We start from the raw sequence: 18529 nt of genomic DNA on the forward strand, positions 1-18529 counted from the left end.
CTCCTGGGTCGCCCCGCCTCCGGTCGCGGTCCCCTGTGCCGGCTGAGAACCGTCCCGGACCCAGCCTCTCCTCCACGTCCGCGCCTCCTCCTGGGCCGCCCTCTGGCCCAGTTGCATCACCGCGTCCCGCCCCCGGAGCTGGAATCGAAGTTCTCGAGCCCAAAGACTTTCCGGGCTTGACGGCGCCGGGAGAGTGCACGGGCGTCAGGTAAGGGGCGCGAGCGCCCTCTCCTTCGGACTCGGGGTCCCTGGGGCCTCAGGCTCGCCCCCGACCCGGAAGCCGCGCCCTCGGGCTCGGCGTGCCAGGCCAGGCCAGAGGCCAGAGCTCTAGACAGCCGGCAGCCTGCGTGGAGCTGCCGTGAGGGGCCGCCGTGCCAGCATCCCGCACCCTCTTAGGGTCCCAGTATGTGTCTAACCGGGGACAGGCCCACCCAGCCCCTGGGGTCATAGTCCTAGTCCCAGGACGGTCCCTTCGCAGGAAGGCAGTGGCCAACTCCTTGGCCTCCCAAAAGGGACCAACAGCCTTACCCTGGGGCCTGCACTGTTGTCCCGTTCTGAAACTTGTCTCTGCTCATAGGAGTCCAACCTTGGCTCCCCCCCCCCCCCCCCACTGTCCAGGTCACCCTTCCATATACACAGTTCGTAGGCTTTCTCTAGAGCAAGTCTTTGCTTCCACAGATTTTCCCCCTTTGCTTGTGAGCCATGGCAGCTTCTATGAAGGGCAAGGTGTGCGTGGTGACTGGTGCTTCCAGGGGTATTGGCCGCGGCATCGCCTTGCAGCTCTGCCAAGCGGGCGCCACAGTTTACATCACAGGCCGCCATATGGACACACTGCAGGCCACTGCTGAGGAGGTGGGTGCTTCCTCTTGAACCACAGGGCCCAAAACCACACCTTCCATTGATCCCTTACCTGAAGCCATGATATTCCTCAACAAAATGTGAATACTTAAACTAGAATAAATAAAGCCCATAAATAACTTGAGGTCAGATCAAATTTTGCCACTGAGTTTTATGAAAAAACTTTCTGAGACCTTCAGGGGTTTAGGAATTGCAACTGAACGGTCGTAGACCTGTGCTTTCCTCTGCTTTAGGCAAGACTTTATTGAGTTGTATACTCACTTGACTTTTCTACTGATTTCAGTTAAATAAATATGTGGTTTGCCAGGTACTGTGTGAACCACTGAGGTTAACCAAGACTGGTAAAATGTCACTTCTGCTTTTAAAAGATAGGGCCCAGCAGGCAATCAGAGGCAGATGCAGAATGCTCTGGGAGCATGGGTGAGCAATTAGGAAGCAAGGAGGTAAGAAGGTGGGACCCAGAGCATGGATCCGGAGAATAGGAGGATTGGCCTTGAATAAGGAATTTTTCTTCCTGTGAAGTTAGAGGATGGGGACACATCTGTGGAGGGTGTGATAGAACGGAAAGTAGAAATAGCTGAGAGTTTTGATTTTTCAGTTACCAGGTGGGAGCACTGGCGAGGTGACAGTCAGAGGGCTGGGACTGAATGAGAGTCACCATCGTGAACAATAAAAAAGAGACCCAACTGGTGTATCATGCTAGGCAAACCCTGTGTGCTGTGTTTCATCTCACTCCCGTGCCAGATGTATGTGTCACTCTGACGTGGGACACATACATCCTTGCCTGTGGATCTGGAGTGAGGATGTGGAGGCCAAAATGGCAGGCACTCACTTTTATTGACCTTCTCTTGATCTAAGACGAAAGAATTTCTTCCTCTAAATATTTTTGTTAGTGTCAACTACAGTAGGGGTTACATGGTGAGTGGTGAAGGGTGGGAGCTCAGGGCATAAGAGATGGAAATGACCAAGGACAAGGAAAAAGAATGATACTCCTGTCCCAGGAGCAGCCCCCCCCCCCCAACCTCCCCACCCCTGCCTTATTTGTCCCTTGCCTTCCACTAGCAGAGTTCAAGGCCTTGTGGCTGGTAGGCCTCAGTGAATGTAGATTTTAAACCTGGAATCCCAGTCCTTTGGGTCTGTAGGGAAAGGACCTAGCATTCCTGAAGCTCCTCAAACAGGCACCAGAGGGCGGTATTGCTCACCATCTTCCCTCAGCTGCTGGTCTCCGTTCCTACTCTTGCCCGCAGGGCCCCCTCATGCTGGGAATTGAAGAGAGTTGCCTTATGTCTCACACTCATCTGCAACTATAAACTCATACACCCTCTGTCCTTCACCAGGCACAATCTCGAGGGGGCCAGTGTGTGCCCGTGGTGTGTGATTCAAGCCAGGAGAGTGAAGTCCAAAGGCTGTTTGAGCAAGTGGATCAGGAACAGCAGGGGCGTCTGGATGTGCTAGTCAACAATGCCTATGCCGGAGTCCCGGTACCCTTTAAACTTTGATTCCAACTCCACATTCCTAACCTCCCCCCTGACCCCAGGGTCCTCATCCTGGGCTCACTGTCCCTTTCATTATCCAGCCCTCATACCTTCCTGCCTTCAGATCATCCTTCATCACACTCCCTGTGTCTTCCAGGCAATTATGAAGAACACTAACAAGGCATTCTGGGAAAGCCCGGCCTCCATCTGGGATGATATCAATAATGTTGGATTGAGGTGAGTGTTCCCTTTGTCCCACCCCAAGAGCTGGGTTCTCCTCCCTCACTCAGCTGAGGGCCTGGACCTTTCCCCATATGCCCTCTCCTTGTCACTCTGCCTTTCCCATCTCCCTTTTCTCCTTCTTGTCCCATTTGTCTCACACCTCTGGAGAATTTCCATTCAGGTAGATCTGTACCTGGGAACATTGACTTTTACCTCGTTTCTATCATGAATTTTCATCTGAACTTGCTCTTGGCCACTCTCCTGCTTCACTCTGCACATCCAAATGCATGGCCCAGAAGGGAGCCTCCTTTCCTCAGTAAAGCATACCACCTGTAGCTGTCATTAACAAAAATATTTAGGGGAAGAAATTCTTTTGTCTTAGATCAAGAGAAGATCCATAAGAGCGAGTGCCTGCCATTTTAGCCTCCGCATCCTCACTCCAGATCCACAGGCAAGGGCACTCCCACGTCAGAGTTACACATACATCTGGCACAGGAGTGAGATGAAACACAGCACTCAGAGTTCGCCTAGCATGACACACTAGTTGGGTCTCTTTTTTATTGTTGGAATGATGGTGCTGTCTTGGAAACTGTACTCTGTGGATGTGATCAGCCACCTGTGGGAGTAACTAAGAGATTATCTGAAAATCTGTGACTAAAGCATTGAAGAACACCCACAGCTTCTAGTGGCAATCCCAGGGAAGCAGGATTAGAATCCAGCTGTGATTTCCAAGGTAGAAGAAAGATGATGAGGATATAGAGGGATGGTTAGCCAAGAGGCAAGAAAAGAAAGCCCCCCAAAAAAAAAAAAAAAGAAAGCCCAAAGAGCTGGTAATTGGCAACGCCACACACTTAGCCCTCCAAAGAGAGAGGCTCTCCACAACCTGATCTCTTTTGAGTCAGAGTTTTGAGCCTATAAGGCAGAGAGGCTCAGACCTTGGCCCCTGAGCCCTGATGAATTTTCCAAGATAAAGGCCCCTTTGTGAGCCTTCTGGGAGTCTAGCAACACGTTCTCCCCTCCTCCCCTCCCCCCACATTCACGTACACAGCTACTGGTTGAGCGTCTGCCTTTGGCTCAGGGCGTGATCTCAGGATCAAGTCCCACATCGGGCTCCCTGCATGGAGCCTGCTTCTCCCTCTGCCTGTGTCTCTGCCTCTCTCTCTGTGCCTCTCATGAATAAATAAATAAAACCTTTTTAAGATTTATTTATTTATTTATGATAGAGAGAAAGAGAGAGGCAGAGACACAGGAGGAGGGAGAAGCAGGCTCCATGCCCGGAGCCTGACGCGGGACTCAATCCCGGGACTCCAGGATCGCGCCCTGGGCCAAAGGCAGGTGCTTAACCGCTGAGCCACCCAGGGATCCCCAAATAAAACCTTTTTTTAAAAAAAGAAAATATAATTCCCTCTACTTGTTTCCACTTGGAGGGTCCTGTTTCCCATGCAAATGAAGTATTTTTCTGGTTACTGAGTATGTGTGTGCTGGATTTTCCCTACAAAAAAGGTGGAAAGCTGAGTTTTTGCTTTGCACTCATCCATTGGTGGTTTGTTTTACGAGTATTCCTCTCAGAAAGTGGCCTCTAGCCCTTCATTCTCCAGCTCTGCAGCCACCCCCATGTGGCCCTCCCCCAGCTGACGCAGCCACTAGAGGGCAGAGGAAGCTTCCAGGGCTACAACAGCTAGGCCAAAGAGAACATCATTTATTCCTTCTTCTTCCTTGCCCCACCCTCTAGAGGCCACTACCTGTGCTCGGTGTATGGAGCACGGCTCATGGTACCAGCTGGCCAGGGGCTCATCGTGGTCATCTCCTCCATTGGAGGGCTGCAGTATCTCTTCAATGTCTCCTATGGTGTGGGCAAAGCTGCGGTGAGGACCCAATAGCCGCGGGTTAGGGAGGCATCAGACAGTGATGGTACCTATAGCTCAGGAGACATAATCCCCAGTGGTCAGAGTAGTACAGCCCACTGGCCCCCACATCCTTCTCTGCCGCTCCACAGATAATTCCTCTGTCAGGGCTCTTGGGTGGCAAAATACTGGGGACCATTGACAGCTGAGACAGGGCTCCTGGGAAGGGCAGGGGCTGGGCATCCCAGCAAAAGCAGGGAAGGCAGGGGAGGAAGGCGATATGGCCAGGTACCCTGTTCTCACCCTGCCTTCTGTCCTTTACAGTGTGACAGGCTGGCTGCTGACTGTGCCCAGGAGCTGCGGCGCCATGGGGTCAGCTACGTGTCTCTGTGGCCAGGGTTGGTGCAAACAGAACTAGTGAAGGAGGTCGTGGTGAAAAACGAAAATACTGACGATCCCCTGTTGAAACAGGTTGGCAAGAGGAGGGTGAGGGAGGTAGAGAATGTAGAGGACTCAGCCTCTCCATCCTCAATGACAAGACAGTAACCAGAGAGCCAGTCCCCCAGTGCCTACTACAGCAGGCTGAGCACTGGACACACGCTGTGCCCTTTCATCCTGTAAGGGAGATATCTCCATTTTACAGATGGCAAAACCAAAACCTGGAAAGATTAGAAACTTGCTCAAAGTCATGTATGCCATAAGTGGAAAGGCCTTGTGCCCTGAGGCCTCTGCTCTTGACCCCTACACTAAACTAGCCTAGGAGGTCCAGACATAGCTGACATCCCAGGATGCTTCCACTTAGGAGAGGCAGTGGGTCCTGGTGCCGGAGTACAGGGCTCACCTGGATGTAGGAAAAAGTGGTTCCAACACCTTCTAAGATTCTGAGTCCTGCAGGTACAGTGATGAGGGCCTGTCTCTCCTGGAATAGAAACTGAAAGTGGGGAAGAAATGTGGGCAGTTCGCTTGGAGATTAACCGTTCACTTCTCTGACCCCTGTGTTTCAGCTCAGATCTAATTTCTCCTCTGCAGAGACCACAGAAATGAGTGGCAAATGTGTGGTGGCTTTGGCAACAGGTAAAGAGGTTGGGGACAGGTGGTAACAAGAAGGGCCTGAAGAATCTGCAGGGTGAGTCCTAGCTCAGGAAGTGGTTGAGGAATATGCCCTTCTTTTCTCTGGCTTCTGGAGACCCAAAGCGGCCCTGTTTGAGTTTTGGGAGCCTCAGGAACTGGCTTACAAGAAGTATAGGAAACTTCCTAGGAATAGGGAGAAATAATTCTGGGCACTCAAACCTGTCTGAGCACTACCCAGTCCCATCGGGCCCAAACCTTGTCACACTGTGTCACTTCCTTGCCTTCTCAGCTGTTATTTGTGCTCACAGACCCCAATATCCTGAGCCTGAGCGGGAAGGTGCTGCCATCTTGTGACCTTGCTCGCCGCTACAGCCTTCAGGATGTGGATGGTAAGAGCTCTGGCCCAGCAGCCAGCCTGGACCTCCCTTCCTCCATTGCGTGCTCACTCCTCCTTCTCCCACACTCTCTCCCTATTCCTTCTTCCCTCACATCCCACTTGGGCTCTTCAGCCAGGGTAGAGGTGTTTATGGAGTGGGAAGTGAGGCTCTAACCTTCCTCCTCTTCCTGTGGTCCACAGGCCGCCCCATCCAAGACTATTTGTCTTTGAGCTCGGTTCTCTCCCATGCCTCTAGCCTGGGCTGGCTGGCCTCCTACTTGCCTGGCTTCCTTCGTATGCCCAAGTGGATTATGACCCTCTACGCTAGCAAATTCTAACCGTCCTGGCCTGATGTCACAACTCTGTTCTCTCTCAGGCTACATGGTAGGGTGGGTCTCAGTGAAACAAGGCAGGCTCTTCTGCCTACCGCATACCCTTGATAGGAAGAGAAAGCTTCCACTGTGTTTCCTGGGTGAGCCCTGGGGCCCCTAAGGGATCCTCCTTTATGCCTTAATTTTACCTGCCCCTACATTTTACTTTTTGCCTTAGTGTTAAAAAATATTCTGGGGGCTAATAAAAGTCTCATTTCTCTTTCAGTGAGTTTTGACTGTTGATTCTGTGCTCAGCAAAGTGTTAAGTACTTGAGAGAAAGACTACAAGATATGCAAAATGTTCAGGTCCTCAAGGAGTACCATTCCCAGGACAAAGCCCCTTTCTTCCAGGTGTGCTCATGCTCTTCCCTGTAGAGCTGCCCATCTCAGGACACCTGCCCTTTGACTGCGAGGACTGTTTCCACACCCTCAGCTGGGGAACAAGGTCCCTCCACAACCAGAACCAGGCATACTCCTGTCTCAGGACTTTCCCACCCCCTCATTCCACCATCTCTTTGGGCGATGGCTGCTGCCTTCTAGCTGGGCCTGATTTCAGGGCAGCTAGGGCAGATTCTTTGGCATTTATGATTTCCTGGCATTTGGGAGGAAAGTAATGCCCAAATCCAAGTGAAAGGCAGAGGAATAGCTGATGGTAATGACATACTTTCATCCTTCCTCTTGGGATGGTATCACCTGAATTGCTTCCTGAGGAACTGACTGCAAGAGCCCTTTAGGCCCTGCTCCAGGGGCTGTCCCAGCCTGAGACAAGGCAGTAGGGTGTGTGTGGCAAGGAGGAGCCAAGAGTCACTCTGAGGGAGCCTTTGCAGCAACAGCCTAGATGGCCATCAGTGGAATGGGATGGCTGCTGTCAGTAGAAGTGCAAAGATCATTTCTAATCTTTGGAAAATGCAAAGTGAGAGCTGAGGCTTCCCAAAGCTGCCATAGCATGTGCAGAGCTATGACCTTCCTGTGGCTTTTGGGAACGGCTCTACTTACTGTCCCAGTGATGTGCTAGGGCAGTTCACCGGCTTGTGAGTGCTGGCTGTGCTTCTCTTCCAACTCTGCAATCAGTGGTAACTTCACATTTGTTGCTTGAATTTAGCCACAGTGAGGGTATAGAAGCCACAAAAACCAACAAAGGCTGCTAATCAGGGTTTTTATTTTTTTAAAGAGCTGGCTTAGCACATGACTAGAACTATGTACCTAAATGCCACCATTTGCCCAAGCACTCCATTTAGATCACAGTGGTCAGATATTCTTAGCACCCTCACCCCCTTCCACTCACCACCCAAAGTTCCTATTATCTCCTAAGGCTGGTGACGGATAGAGGCATTGCCTAAATGCAATATGATAAGGGCTTCTAGATCTCTTGCAGCCTTCCACAGCTACCATTAGAACAAATCCTTGCCTGATGGTGTTGTCTTCTAAAGACCGCAAGGGATTATGGAAAGAATATGGGCCTCAGAGTCATGTAAATCTACATACAAATTTTGACCCCACCACTTTGGGAATAAAATGAAATAACATGTATAAAACACAAGGCAGTATGTAGCCATCTAAGTTGTCAGTTCCTCCCTTTTTTCTCTGGGCCGCCAACATACCATCCAGACTGAGGAAAACGCAGAAACTTCGGGGCCACATGAGCCATGGCCACGGCCGCATTGGCAAGCACCAGAAGCACCCAGGAGGCCAGGGTAATGCTGGTGGCATGCATCATCACAGGATCAACTTTGACAAATATCACCCAGGTTACTTTGGAAAAGTTGGTATGAAACATTACCACTTAAAGAGAAACCAGAGCTTTTGCCCAACTGTCAACCTTGATAAAGTGCGGACCTTAGTCAGTGAGCAGACACAGGTAAATGCCGCCAAAAACAAGACTGGAGCTGCTCCTATTATCGATGTGCGATCGGGCTACTACAAAGTTTTGGGAAAGGGAAAGCTCCCAAAACAGCCTATCATTGTGAAGGCCAAATTCTTCAGTAGAAGAGCTGAGGAAAAGATAAAGGGTGTAGGGGGTGCCTGCGTTCTATTAGCTTGAAGCCATGTAGGGGGAGGTTCATTAAATGCTAACAAGTGCTAAAAAAAAAAAAAAAAACAAAAAAAACAGTTCCTTCTCTTGACAAATATTAAAGAACGTGCGCTGCTCCAATCACCACCATTCTTGGCTTTGGGAGGAGCACAGAGCACAAGACAAACCAGGCCCTGGCCCACAAAGGACTTTCACTTCAGCCCCAGAAGACCTTAGGAGCCATCTAGATTTTCCACCGACCAGAGGAAGTGAGGGAGCTGAGGGCCCTAGGGTCCACATCACATGGAGTTAAACCTAGTGGGTTTTTTTTTTTTTTCTGTTTTTTTGTTTTGTTTTGTTTTTAGATTTTATTTATTTATTCATGAGAGATACACACACACAGAGGCAAAGACATAGGTAGAGAGAGAAGCAGGCTCCCTGCAGGGAGCCCGATGTGGGACTCAATCCTACCTCAGTCCTGGTCTAACTGGTCCTCAGTTGCAGGAAAACAGAGGGCAGTGTTCTTTCTGGTACAACACCCTGCTTCCCCCTAACAGGCATCAGTTACTCTTCAAAACAAGCAATAGAGTAACAGTGCTCTGAGGGAAAGAAATGTGGACAGTGAGTTTTGATTGGAGGCACAAGAGATTCAACATCTAAGAAACCCAATAACAGTCTCAGGACATTGAGGGGATTGACATTTCTTCCAAAAACTGTGTATTAAATGCCTACATTCTTCCCAGCACCATGTCAGACACCAGGAAAGACTAGTTAAGTTTGTGAGACAAGTGTCATGGACAAGTTTACACGGAGTGCCCTGAGAATACTGGAGGAAGCAACTAGCTCCATTAGAGAACCCAAGGAAGTGATACTGGCCAGAGATTTAAATAATGGGGAAGGGGAGGCTTAATTATTTCTTTTTTAAAAAATTATTTCTAATTTAAAAAATAAGTGGTACATACGAAGGCATAAAGGCAATCCTTTTCTCTCCTAGACTCCCTCGTTGTCACATGAAGCACAAGCAGCTTCCAGTTCCTCTGCTCTTCTGGCACACAAGTTCAGGCAGGCCCCAGACCCCCAACCTCGCTCCAAGCCAGCTGGCCCACTTTTCAGCTTCCAAAGCACCTCAGTACAGAGGGCAGCAGTGTTCACTCAGAGAAGGCCCAGCCTGTGCCCATCCTCAGCCCCTGCTCAGGGTGGATTCTGCGTCTGCAGCTCGGCGTGAGCACTCCAGGCTGGGTCAGCCTGGTCAAACGGGAAGCCCCGCGGCTGTGTGAACAGGCCCGAGCAGTGACACACATGGTTGCGTGCAGGGTGGGGTGGTTGGCCAAGGTGTGTGTCAGGGAGGGGCCAGCACAGAGATGAGCAGGGGTGACCCTGGATGCCTGGAGGCAGGAACCGAGAGATTTTGCAGGGAAAGGCAGAGATGAGGATGTCGTAACACTCCCAGGAAAGTGAAGCCTGAAAGGAATGAGAGTTGTGTGGCCTGGGAGGCAGCCTGGCTATGCTGACCTCTCCTGTTTCTTTGAGTCCCCACCCTGGGTCTCCCCATGGTCATCTCATTGTCTCCTGGTGATAACTGAAAGCACTTTGAGAACCAGATCTTTGTTTTATGAAGCCTGTCTGCACCTGTCACCTTTCCCTGCCCAGGGCTGGGCACAGAGGAGGCTGCAGCTGACGCCAGATGACCAGGAAATGGAAGGGCAGGGGGAAGACTCAGCACAGGGGCCAGGGAAGGAGCAGGAGAGGATGGGCTGTGGTGCCAGGAGGAGCAATGGAAGGATGGGGGACCTGAGAGGGCCTACGCAGAAGGGTCCAGAGACAGGGCTTTGTGGAGGAGTAGACTAACCAAGTGGGTGAGGACCAGGGACCAAATGGGATGGGGGCAGGCTGTAGCAAAGTGACTTCTGAGGTTACCGTGGGATCTCTGCTCAGGGATAGGGAGACCAAGGAGCTGGAGGGGCCTCAAGAAAGATCTCAGAAGAATCGAGGCCTTGGAAGACTATGGGTAGGTAGGAGCGAGGAGAAGAAGGAAAATGGGCAGGCCTGCGCCCAGCTACTTCATCTTGACTCCCCCACTGGGCTCGGGCTCCTGTGGGGCCCTCATGTGGGCTTTTCTTTCCCCTTGCCTGAATCCCCATCCCACTCTCACATCACCCACAGGGGCCTTCAGGAACTGATGGGAACAACTCCTCAGTGACTTGTCCTGAAAGCTGGAACCTACCCCTCTACCCAGCCTTTGCTCATCTCTGTGCTGGCCCCTCCCCGACACACACCTTGGCCAACCACCCCACCCCGCGTGCAACTGTGGGTGTCTGCTCTGGCCCATCCACACAGCCGCGGGGCTTCCCATTTGACCAGGCTGACCCAGCCCGGAGAGCTCACGCTGAGCTGCAGATGCAGAATCCACCCTTGAGCAGGGGCTGAGGATGGGCACAGGCTGGACCTTCTCTGAGTGAACACTGCTGCCCTCTGTACTGAGGTGCCTTGGGGAGCTCAGAAGTGGGCCAGCTGGCTTGGAGCGAGGTTGGTGGTCTGGGGCCTGCCTGAACTTGTGTGCCAGAAGAGCAGAGGAACTGGAAGCTGCTTGTGCTTCATGTGACAATGAGGGAGTCTAGGAGGGAAAAGGACCCCATTTTAGGCCCCTGGAAATGGAGGGGCCTGTGAGAAATGCTGGGGAAGAGGCAGAAGGAGGAAAGAGAGTCAGCTTGCTGCTATCTCTGTTAGCAAATGCAGACACAGATGCACCTGTCCTCCAGAGTGAGCAGGTCTTGGCTCCCCACTCCTTGGAGAGGTGGTTGCAGAAGAAACAAGGAAAGCCAGAACTCCACAGACAATGCTGGCATCCCTAGAGGGGCTCATGCCGGTGGGAGCAAAGGTAACTCAGTGTTGGACTTTTACTTTCTCTTGAACAAAACTAAGCCAGCCAGAGACTTGCATTACGGTAGGAGCTGAGGGAGTTAGCATCTACTGAGCACCTGCACTGACCTAGACCATCTGCCTAGGTCTTACTTAATCTTTTCACATTTGCCACATGAGGTCAGGTACTGATTACAGCTTTGGAAACTCAAAAAGGCTCACAAATTTGAGGAACTTGTCTAGGTTGCAAGTTTTTATAGCAAAAGTGTCTAGCTTCAATGTATGACTCCAGAGTGTGGGCTCTTTCCCCCCTGCCTCTAGTGCTCGGGTTTTGGTTTGGTTTGGGAGGATCTTTTCTTTTTAGCAGAGAGGGATGGAGATTGGGCAGGATGGTGAAAGGATTCCCAAGTTCACTCAACCCAAGGATACCCTGGCCAACGTCACAGTTGCTCTTCCCTCACCTTGACCCTCTCCCTTCTTTGCCCTTGCTCCAGCTGATCTGCTCCCTAAGGTGCCATTGCCTCCCAGCCCCAGCTCCATTACCACTTGCTAGAATTGTCTTCACAGGGCCCATTTCAACCAGAAACTTCTGCCTTCTTCCATCGTTCCTTCCCCTTTCTGGGAACATCTGACAATCACTTGGCTCTTGACTAGTATCAGAGCCACAGATGTCCTCATCCCATCCCCTAGATAAGGTTGACAATCGCCGCAGGTCAGGGGTTGGATCTTGGACCCTTCACCTCTCCTACACACACACACACACACACACACACACACACGCACACACACACTCACAGAAACTTTGAACCCTACAGACAGATCAGAACAGTGCCTGGAGTGTCCATACCACCCAGAGCGTGGCTGAGCTCACAGGCCCAATGGGAGCCCCTTTAGAGGGGCCCCCTTGCCCACCTGGATTCAGATGTACCAGTCCGCCTATGTACCCAGGACTGACCCTCCCCCACACTACTGCTCTCTATATTCCTCAGCCCTTGGCCTCAATCCCACTCATCACATACATCTTCAAAGTCTCTTTGCCTCCTGTTCAGTGGCCTGGGCCTGGGAGAGGACTGCCTGGCAAAGCTGCCAGCTCTGGGGGCCCTAGGGAACCCTGGGAGGCTGGCCAACCCAAGGCAAGTTCCTTGAACCTCAACTCCAGGCCCTTCCTGCTCCACCCCTCCCCTCAGAACTCAAACCTGTGATGAATGTGCACAGGAGACTGGCACATGATGCTGCTGCTGTCAGCACTTCTGGGTGTCCTCGTTCCTTATTCAGAGCACTGAGATCCCACAGCACTCCCTGTCCCTTACCTCCCACATTACTCAGGCCTGCCAATGAGGCCTGGAGTGCAGCCACCCCTGACGACCCCTCCCTACCCAAGCTCCCCACCCTGGGATCTGAGAGTCTTGGCTCCCCTCCTAATCCCTGCCCCAGTCCAGTGGGGCACAGTGTGCATCCTCTGACCTAAACTGCTCACCATTTATTCATTCACTCTTTCATTCTTCCCCAGGACTCCCATCACCACCGCCAACTCTTTGTCAGTCCTTTCTTTAATTCTCCTTGGGGCACTTATAACTGGCTAAAATCACCTCTTGTATGTATTTGTTTCTACAAGGTGTGTCTCCCTGACTCAAGTATACGCTCAATGACAGCAGGGGCGGTCTCCGTCACTGCTGTGGGGTGAGCTGTTCTGGGGCTCAATGATTGCTGCTTGATGATTGGCTGGATTGTGTAAATGTTCGTTGAGCAAGCGCTGTGGCACCAGGCTAGGTGAGGGGACATGCGATCAAACCAGCCTCCTTGGGTATTTCACAGTGAGAGTGGAAATGGGGATGCTACACCCCATAGACCTCACTGATGGAGTGGCACAGAGTAGGTGTGCAGCCAGCCACAAACCCAGGCTCCTATCCCATACTGACAGCCCCAGCCCTAAGCTCGCTTCCCTGGGAAATCTCCCCACCCTAGACAGGGCAGCTCCCCTCAACCATAGGACACATCCAGCATACACCCCTCTCTATAAGGGCATGACTGTAACCTTACACTTGCTTATACAGTTGTCTGCCTCTCTACAGTATTTTCATCATCCAGAAATTTCTACTGGACAGTCCTACACTGGGCCATAAGCTCCATGAGGGCAAGGACTATATCTGTGTTTTCCTCAACACTATGACTCCCATGCCTGTCACTGTGTCCAGCACAGAGGACACTTAGTTGCTATCTGTTGAATGATTGAAGGGAATAAGGAAGGGGTAAGGTCTGGGCCCATCCCCAAGGAAGCAGTTCCTTCTTTCCCGGACTAGTTAGTTTGTCCCCTATGTTCATCTATCAACTCGAGCATCTAACCCTTCCTGCTCCAGGTACACACAGTCTTACCTTGTTCCACGGCTTTTTTTCTCATGTGGGTATAAAACCTCAGGGCTGCTGCCTGGCACTACTCACATTTTATATGCCCTATACCTAAAGGGCCCCCTGGAGTTGTGCAATGGTGGTTGCCTCTCAGGCCCTGCCAGGCAGTGAAGTTCTTGGCCACATTCCTAACTCCACCAGTGCTCTTGATGTAGGCAGGCTGGGTCCAAGGACCTGGAGAGGGTTCCACAGCACCAGCCAAGAGGGTCCTTGGCTTCATATAGGATAAAATTCAAACTTGAGTCAGGAGGAGGTAAGAGCAGAGTTTACTGAATAGCATAAGTGACAGAGTATGCAGATGGAGTGTCTCAGAAAAGGAGTGGGTCTCCCCATCGCTTGGGGTTAAGGAGTTTATATTGGAAAAAGGTCCAGAGCACATGTTCTTTCAGGCATCCAGGGTAGGGCCCAATCAAAGGCAAATGTCAGGTGTTATTCCATAAATCATTGAAGATAGGAGGTTTTGACACCAATGTCGACAGTGGTTTGTTTGAAGCTAATGTCCTGCAACATGCTCAGGATCTGGTTCTTCTTAGATGTTATCAGGTGTTTGGGGGCCTGGGATGAAACTCAGGGAATGACTAACTTTCTAGCCTCCCTCTTGGAGTGGGAACAAAGGAGTCCTTCTTTAGTTTACTCAGATGCAAGGTGAAATATAGAGCATAAGTAAATGAAACCCATGTTTCTCTGGAAACAGAAGTGGAGCCCCTCCCCCCCCGCCTTTTTAAAGGATTTTATTTATTTATTCATGAGAGACCAGAGAGGGAGGCAGAGACATTGGTAGAGGGAGAAGCAGATTCCCTGAGGGGAGCCCAATGTGGGACTCGATCCCAGGACCCCAGGACCCCAGGACCACAACCTGAGCCAAAGGCAGATGCTCAACCACTGAGCCACCCAGGAGTCTAGAAGTGGAGCCCTTCTACAACAGAGTCCCTTCAGCTTCCTATCTCACTCTGAGCAATTTTAAGGCAATGCTGTCATCTTCACGACCCCCTGTGTAGTGCCTGGCTCCTGCAACAGAGGCTCCAGTTCTGGCTTGGGGAGTTTTTCTAGCTTTTCAGCCCAATTCCTGGATGCTTTCCCTGCATCTCTTACCCCAGAAATGCCAGCATGAGTCAGCACCCACTGTGCCCTGGGTGAAATATGAGGCTCTATTGTGGGGACTTTCCCTTTGGGGTCCTTCTGTCTTTTGGGTCTGCCCTCCCCTATCATCAGTGAGCCTGATTCTTCCTTTTCCCCAGCCAGGAAATGTGCTATGGGCATATGGTGGCACTGTGGGCCACTGAAGAATCTTCCTAGCCTGGCAGGAGAAACTGGGGAGCAGAGAGAAGAGAAAAAAGTACAAGCACTCAGGCCAAGTGTTCAAGGAACTCCAGGACTGGGGGAATTGGCGGTGTAGAGGATCTTCTTGGGCTTTCTGTCACTCTGGTCCACTGGTCTATCCCAAGGATTAGAACCTTTCAGGACTTTGGGATGGGTCCTTAAATGTCTTCTACCACATTGTCCAAAAGTGGCTTAATAACACCTGTTTGATTACCTCCCATGATGGTAAACTCACAACTCACTCATTCCATCTTTAGACAGCTTCAATTATTATAAAGTCTGTCCTCATAATGGGTCCGTCTCCACTCACTGACTGCCCCCTCCTCACATTCCTCTCTCCTCCCTGTATTTCTACATGATAACCCCTTTCCCATACCTGTGGCTGGAGAGTTTAAAGTAGGAGGATCAAAGCTTTACACTTTCAGTATATATGTTGTGCTTAATGAAGCACAAGTTTCACAACAAGAAAAAAAATTAGGAGTTTAAGAAAACAAACTATAAACCATTATATATCACCAGATCCAGAACAAATTCCTCTTGACTTCAGTCTGGGTCAGCGCCCATTCCTCACGGGCCCCTGATCTACCCTAGCTTACATGCTGACATGTCTGTCTCACCCATGAGACCTGTTCCATTCAATACTAGCCTCTTAGCCCCATGTAGCTGTTGGAACATAAATTAAAACTAGATTAGTATAAATCAACTGCACTAGGCACATTTCAGGTGCTCAATAGCCACATGGCGCTAGTGGTGACCATACTGGATTGCACAGACATTGAACATTTCCACACTGCAGAAAGTTCTGGCCTAGTAAAGCACTGCATTAAGTCTAGTTCCAGGAAGACAGAAGCCAAGTCTTTCTGGTCCTGCACCGTATCCCTGGCACCCAGCACACTCTCAGGTCCAGCTCTGATACTAAACAAATATCAAGAGATTTCATTCATGGTCACACTGCACGAGGCCTACCACCAGTGCCAGTACCCACCTCTTCTTTAGTCTCCCTGCCTCCGGACCATGGCTTCTAGCCAAACTTTGATTGGGGCCCTGACCCAGGGCTCATGATCTCTTTCCTCCCTGCAACCAGCTCCGGTCCATGACTGGCTCAGGGTTCTAGGAACATTGTCAGTGTGTGTGTGTGTGTGTGTGTGTGTGTGTGTGTGTGTTGGGGAGTGGTTGCAAAGAAATAACTGGCATGGAAGAGGTGGTCAGCATGAAGAGAACCAGAGTTCTAGGCCTCAAGAAGCTCAAATCTGAGCCTCTAGCAATGGCTGTTCCTACCTATGCGGTGGGCAGCCACCCCGGGCTTTGGTTTGAATTCTGGCTGTGTTTCCTCCCAACTGTATGACATTGGGCAAGCAACTTAATATCTGTGAAGCCACTGTATGCATTGTTTCCTTGTTTTATTTTTTATTTTTTTTTTAAATTTTATTTATTTATGATAGTCATACAGAGAGAAAGAGAGAGAGGCAGAGACACAGGCAGAGGGAGAAGCAGGCTCCATGCGCCGGGAGCCTGATGTGGGATTCGATCCCGGGTCTCCAGGATCGCGCCCTGGGCCAAAGGCAGGCGCCAAACCGCTGCGCCACCCAGGGATCCCTGTTTCCTTGTTTTAAATAAGGATAGTAATACCAACTTGATACAGGCAGTGAGTATATTAAATAGCATGTGTGGGATTCAGTTGGTACTCAGTTATTGCTTGTTCCTTCCTCGACATAGAGGGCAGGAAGATCTCTTCCTTAAACATTATTCAGATCACGGCCCTCAGACACCTGTGTGGTTCCCATCTCCCACACAGGAAACCAAATATAACTCCTGACAGCTCCTTTTGCCTTAAAGCAAGAGGCTTGTCATTAATTCCATTGTTCTTGTCTCCAACTTATCTCCAAAGGTACCTGGCTATCTACCACCCAGGTCTGTTCTCTCCCCCACCTCCACATCCCAGTACATGCCTGAAATGCCCTTCCCGCCCTCTCTTTCCTAAACCCAGCCCTGTCTTCTCAGAAGTAGATTCTTTCATGAGACTCACTTCCTTTCTCAAGCCAACTTGATTCAACCTTCCCAGTTTCAATCACTAAAAATTATCACTAATTTTTAGCTAATCACTAAAAGTTATCTCATGCCTGATTTGGCCTTCAACCACCCTCTTTCCTCTTCTCTTAGTGACTAGGATATAAGACTACCTGGAAAATCTGCACCTGTGGGTATCTGTGGTCCCAGGTATCTGGTTGTACATGTGAGTCTGTGTAGAGCATGTGTAGAGCAGGAAGCAAGAGCAGGTAGTGATTAAAAAAAAAAAAAAAAAAAAAAAGGAAAGCAAGCAAGCAAGCAAGAAAGAAAGAAGCAGCTGGTGAGGTGGGAGAGCTGGATCAGACCAGACACAGGTCCTATATGGCCACTTACTACATGGATGGCCCTTAATCTTTCTGAACCTCAATGTCCTGTTTTTCATGACGATTAGAAATAATGATAATATTACTACCATCTCTGTTCACTGAGCCCTTACCTGATATAGGATTATTCTAAGCTAAGCATTTTACATAGATTCTTTTTTTTTTTTACATAGATTCTTTTATTTAATCTTCACTTCAACTCTCACAGGTAGGTAATATTTTTCCTATGATACTGTTGGAAAAAGGAGATACAAAGATACAAAGTCCGTTGCCCCATATCTCACAGCTAATAAGTGGCAAAACCAGGATGTGCACCCAAGCACCGAAGGGTCTGTGTTCGCAAGTACTCTGCTTACTGCCTCCACATATAATCAATCCTGCGTGCACGCAGAGCTCCTGTCACAATGCCTGACACAAAGCTAACTAATAAATGGTATGACTCTTTCCTCACTAGGACCACAAGTACACGAGGCCAGGAAAAGTGTCTCTTTTCCTCTGTAATTCATTATAGGGCCTAGGAAAGACAGACTATATAGTGGGCACTATATATACATTTGCAGAGCCTGAGAAAGATGTGGGAGAAATATTAATAATTTAAAGCCATACTTTCTTAAATGTGAGCTATAAACACAGGCCACATGGACACACACTTCTCACAAATACATCACATAGGCTCAGTCACATATACACACTCACTGGCCACCTTGAACCCCAGGAAGGCTCTTTAGGAAACCTTCCTGAGCTGGTCCAGGAGCCACAGAAGGCTTTAGGCAGAGATGTGATATGATCAAACCTGCATTTTAGGAAAGTTGATCCAGCAGCACAGATGATGAATTTATAATGGAGATGACAGAGTAGAGATTGGGGAAACATTGAAAAGGCTTTCAACAAACAGGGAAGAAATGAGCTTGAATTCTAGTGCAGTGTTTAAGAGTTACTACAGAAATTTGGGGAGAGAATAGTGCCATTCCCTATAGTAGGAAACATAAAGGCCAAAGTTTAAGAATAGATGGAATAGGGATCCCTGGGTGGCACAGTGGTTTGGTGCCTGCCTTTGGCCCAGGGCGCAATCCTGGAGACCCGGGATCAAGTCCCACATCGGGCTCCCGGTGCATGGGGCCTGCTTCTCTCTCTGCCCCTCTCTCTCTGTGACTATCATAAATAAAGAAAAAAAAAAAAACTTAAAAAGAATGGATGGAATACAGTGAAACCTTTTACTTTAGGAGTCTCAGATGTCTCTGGAACACCCAGGTGACGTCCAATAGGCTGATGAATGTGTATGTTCATTTTTACAGCTCACAAGACATCTGGGCTGGAGACACAAGT

General features: G+C 50.0%; 2 protein-coding genes across 3 annotated transcripts; both read left to right on the plus strand.

Annotated features, from left to right (window-relative positions):
• The first annotated feature begins 21 nt into the window (after positions 1 to 21).
• On the plus strand, positions 22 to 6442 carry DHRS1 (dehydrogenase/reductase 1). 2 transcript variants are annotated; one of them, XM_041760271.1, is made up of 9 exons: positions 22 to 208; positions 679 to 852; positions 2196 to 2339; positions 2491 to 2570; positions 4288 to 4420; positions 4724 to 4870; positions 5404 to 5473; positions 5760 to 5859; positions 6048 to 6190. In XM_041760271.1, the coding sequence occupies exons 2-8, from the start codon at positions 703 to 705 to the stop codon at positions 5822 to 5824; spliced, it is 789 nt and encodes a 262-aa protein (XP_041616205.1). In that variant the 5' UTR covers positions 22 to 208; positions 679 to 702; the 3' UTR covers positions 5825 to 5859; positions 6048 to 6190. The 2 variants fall into 2 exon arrangements, with proteins under 2 accessions (XP_041616205.1, XP_041616204.1); XM_041760270.1 differs by having other exon boundaries at positions 24 to 208; positions 5779 to 5859; positions 6048 to 6442.
• Positions 6443 to 6508: 66 nt separating this feature from the next.
• Positions 6509 to 8258, plus strand: LOC121492584 (60S ribosomal protein L27a-like). Its single transcript, XM_041757820.1, has 2 exons — positions 6509 to 6568; positions 7779 to 8258. Exons 1-2 carry the CDS (start codon positions 6509 to 6511, stop codon positions 8256 to 8258), a joined length of 540 nt encoding a protein of 179 aa, XP_041613754.1.
• Positions 8259 to 18529: the final 10271 nt, after the last annotated feature.

The sequence above is a fragment of the Vulpes lagopus genome, chromosome 6 (genome assembly GCF_018345385.1).
Source record: "Vulpes lagopus strain Blue_001 chromosome 6, ASM1834538v1, whole genome shotgun sequence".
Taxonomy (NCBI): domain Eukaryota; kingdom Metazoa; phylum Chordata; class Mammalia; order Carnivora; family Canidae; genus Vulpes; species Vulpes lagopus.

What these genes read in the sequence shown, in the direction of transcription:
- LOC121492584 (XM_041757820.1), top strand. Translation starts at nt 6,509, where the DNA reads ATGCAAAATGTTCAGGTCCTCAAGGAGTACCATTCCCAGGACAAAGCC. An exon ending in ACAAAGCCCCTTTCTTCCAG is followed by an intron (nt 6,569 to 7,778) that starts GTGTGCTCATGC and finishes TAGCCATCTAAG; the next exon opens with TTGTCAGTTCCTCCCTTTTT.
- DHRS1 (XM_041760270.1), top strand. Translation starts at nt 703, where the DNA reads ATGGCAGCTTCTATGAAGGGCAAGGTGTGCGTGGTGACTGGTGCTTCC. An exon ending in ACGATCCCCTGTTGAAACAG is followed by an intron (nt 4,871 to 5,403) that starts GTTGGCAAGAGG and finishes CCTGTGTTTCAG; the next exon opens with CTCAGATCTAATTTCTCCTC. An exon ending in CAGCCTTCAGGATGTGGATG is followed by an intron (nt 5,860 to 6,047) that starts GTAAGAGCTCTG and finishes TGTGGTCCACAG; the next exon opens with GCCGCCCCATCCAAGACTAT.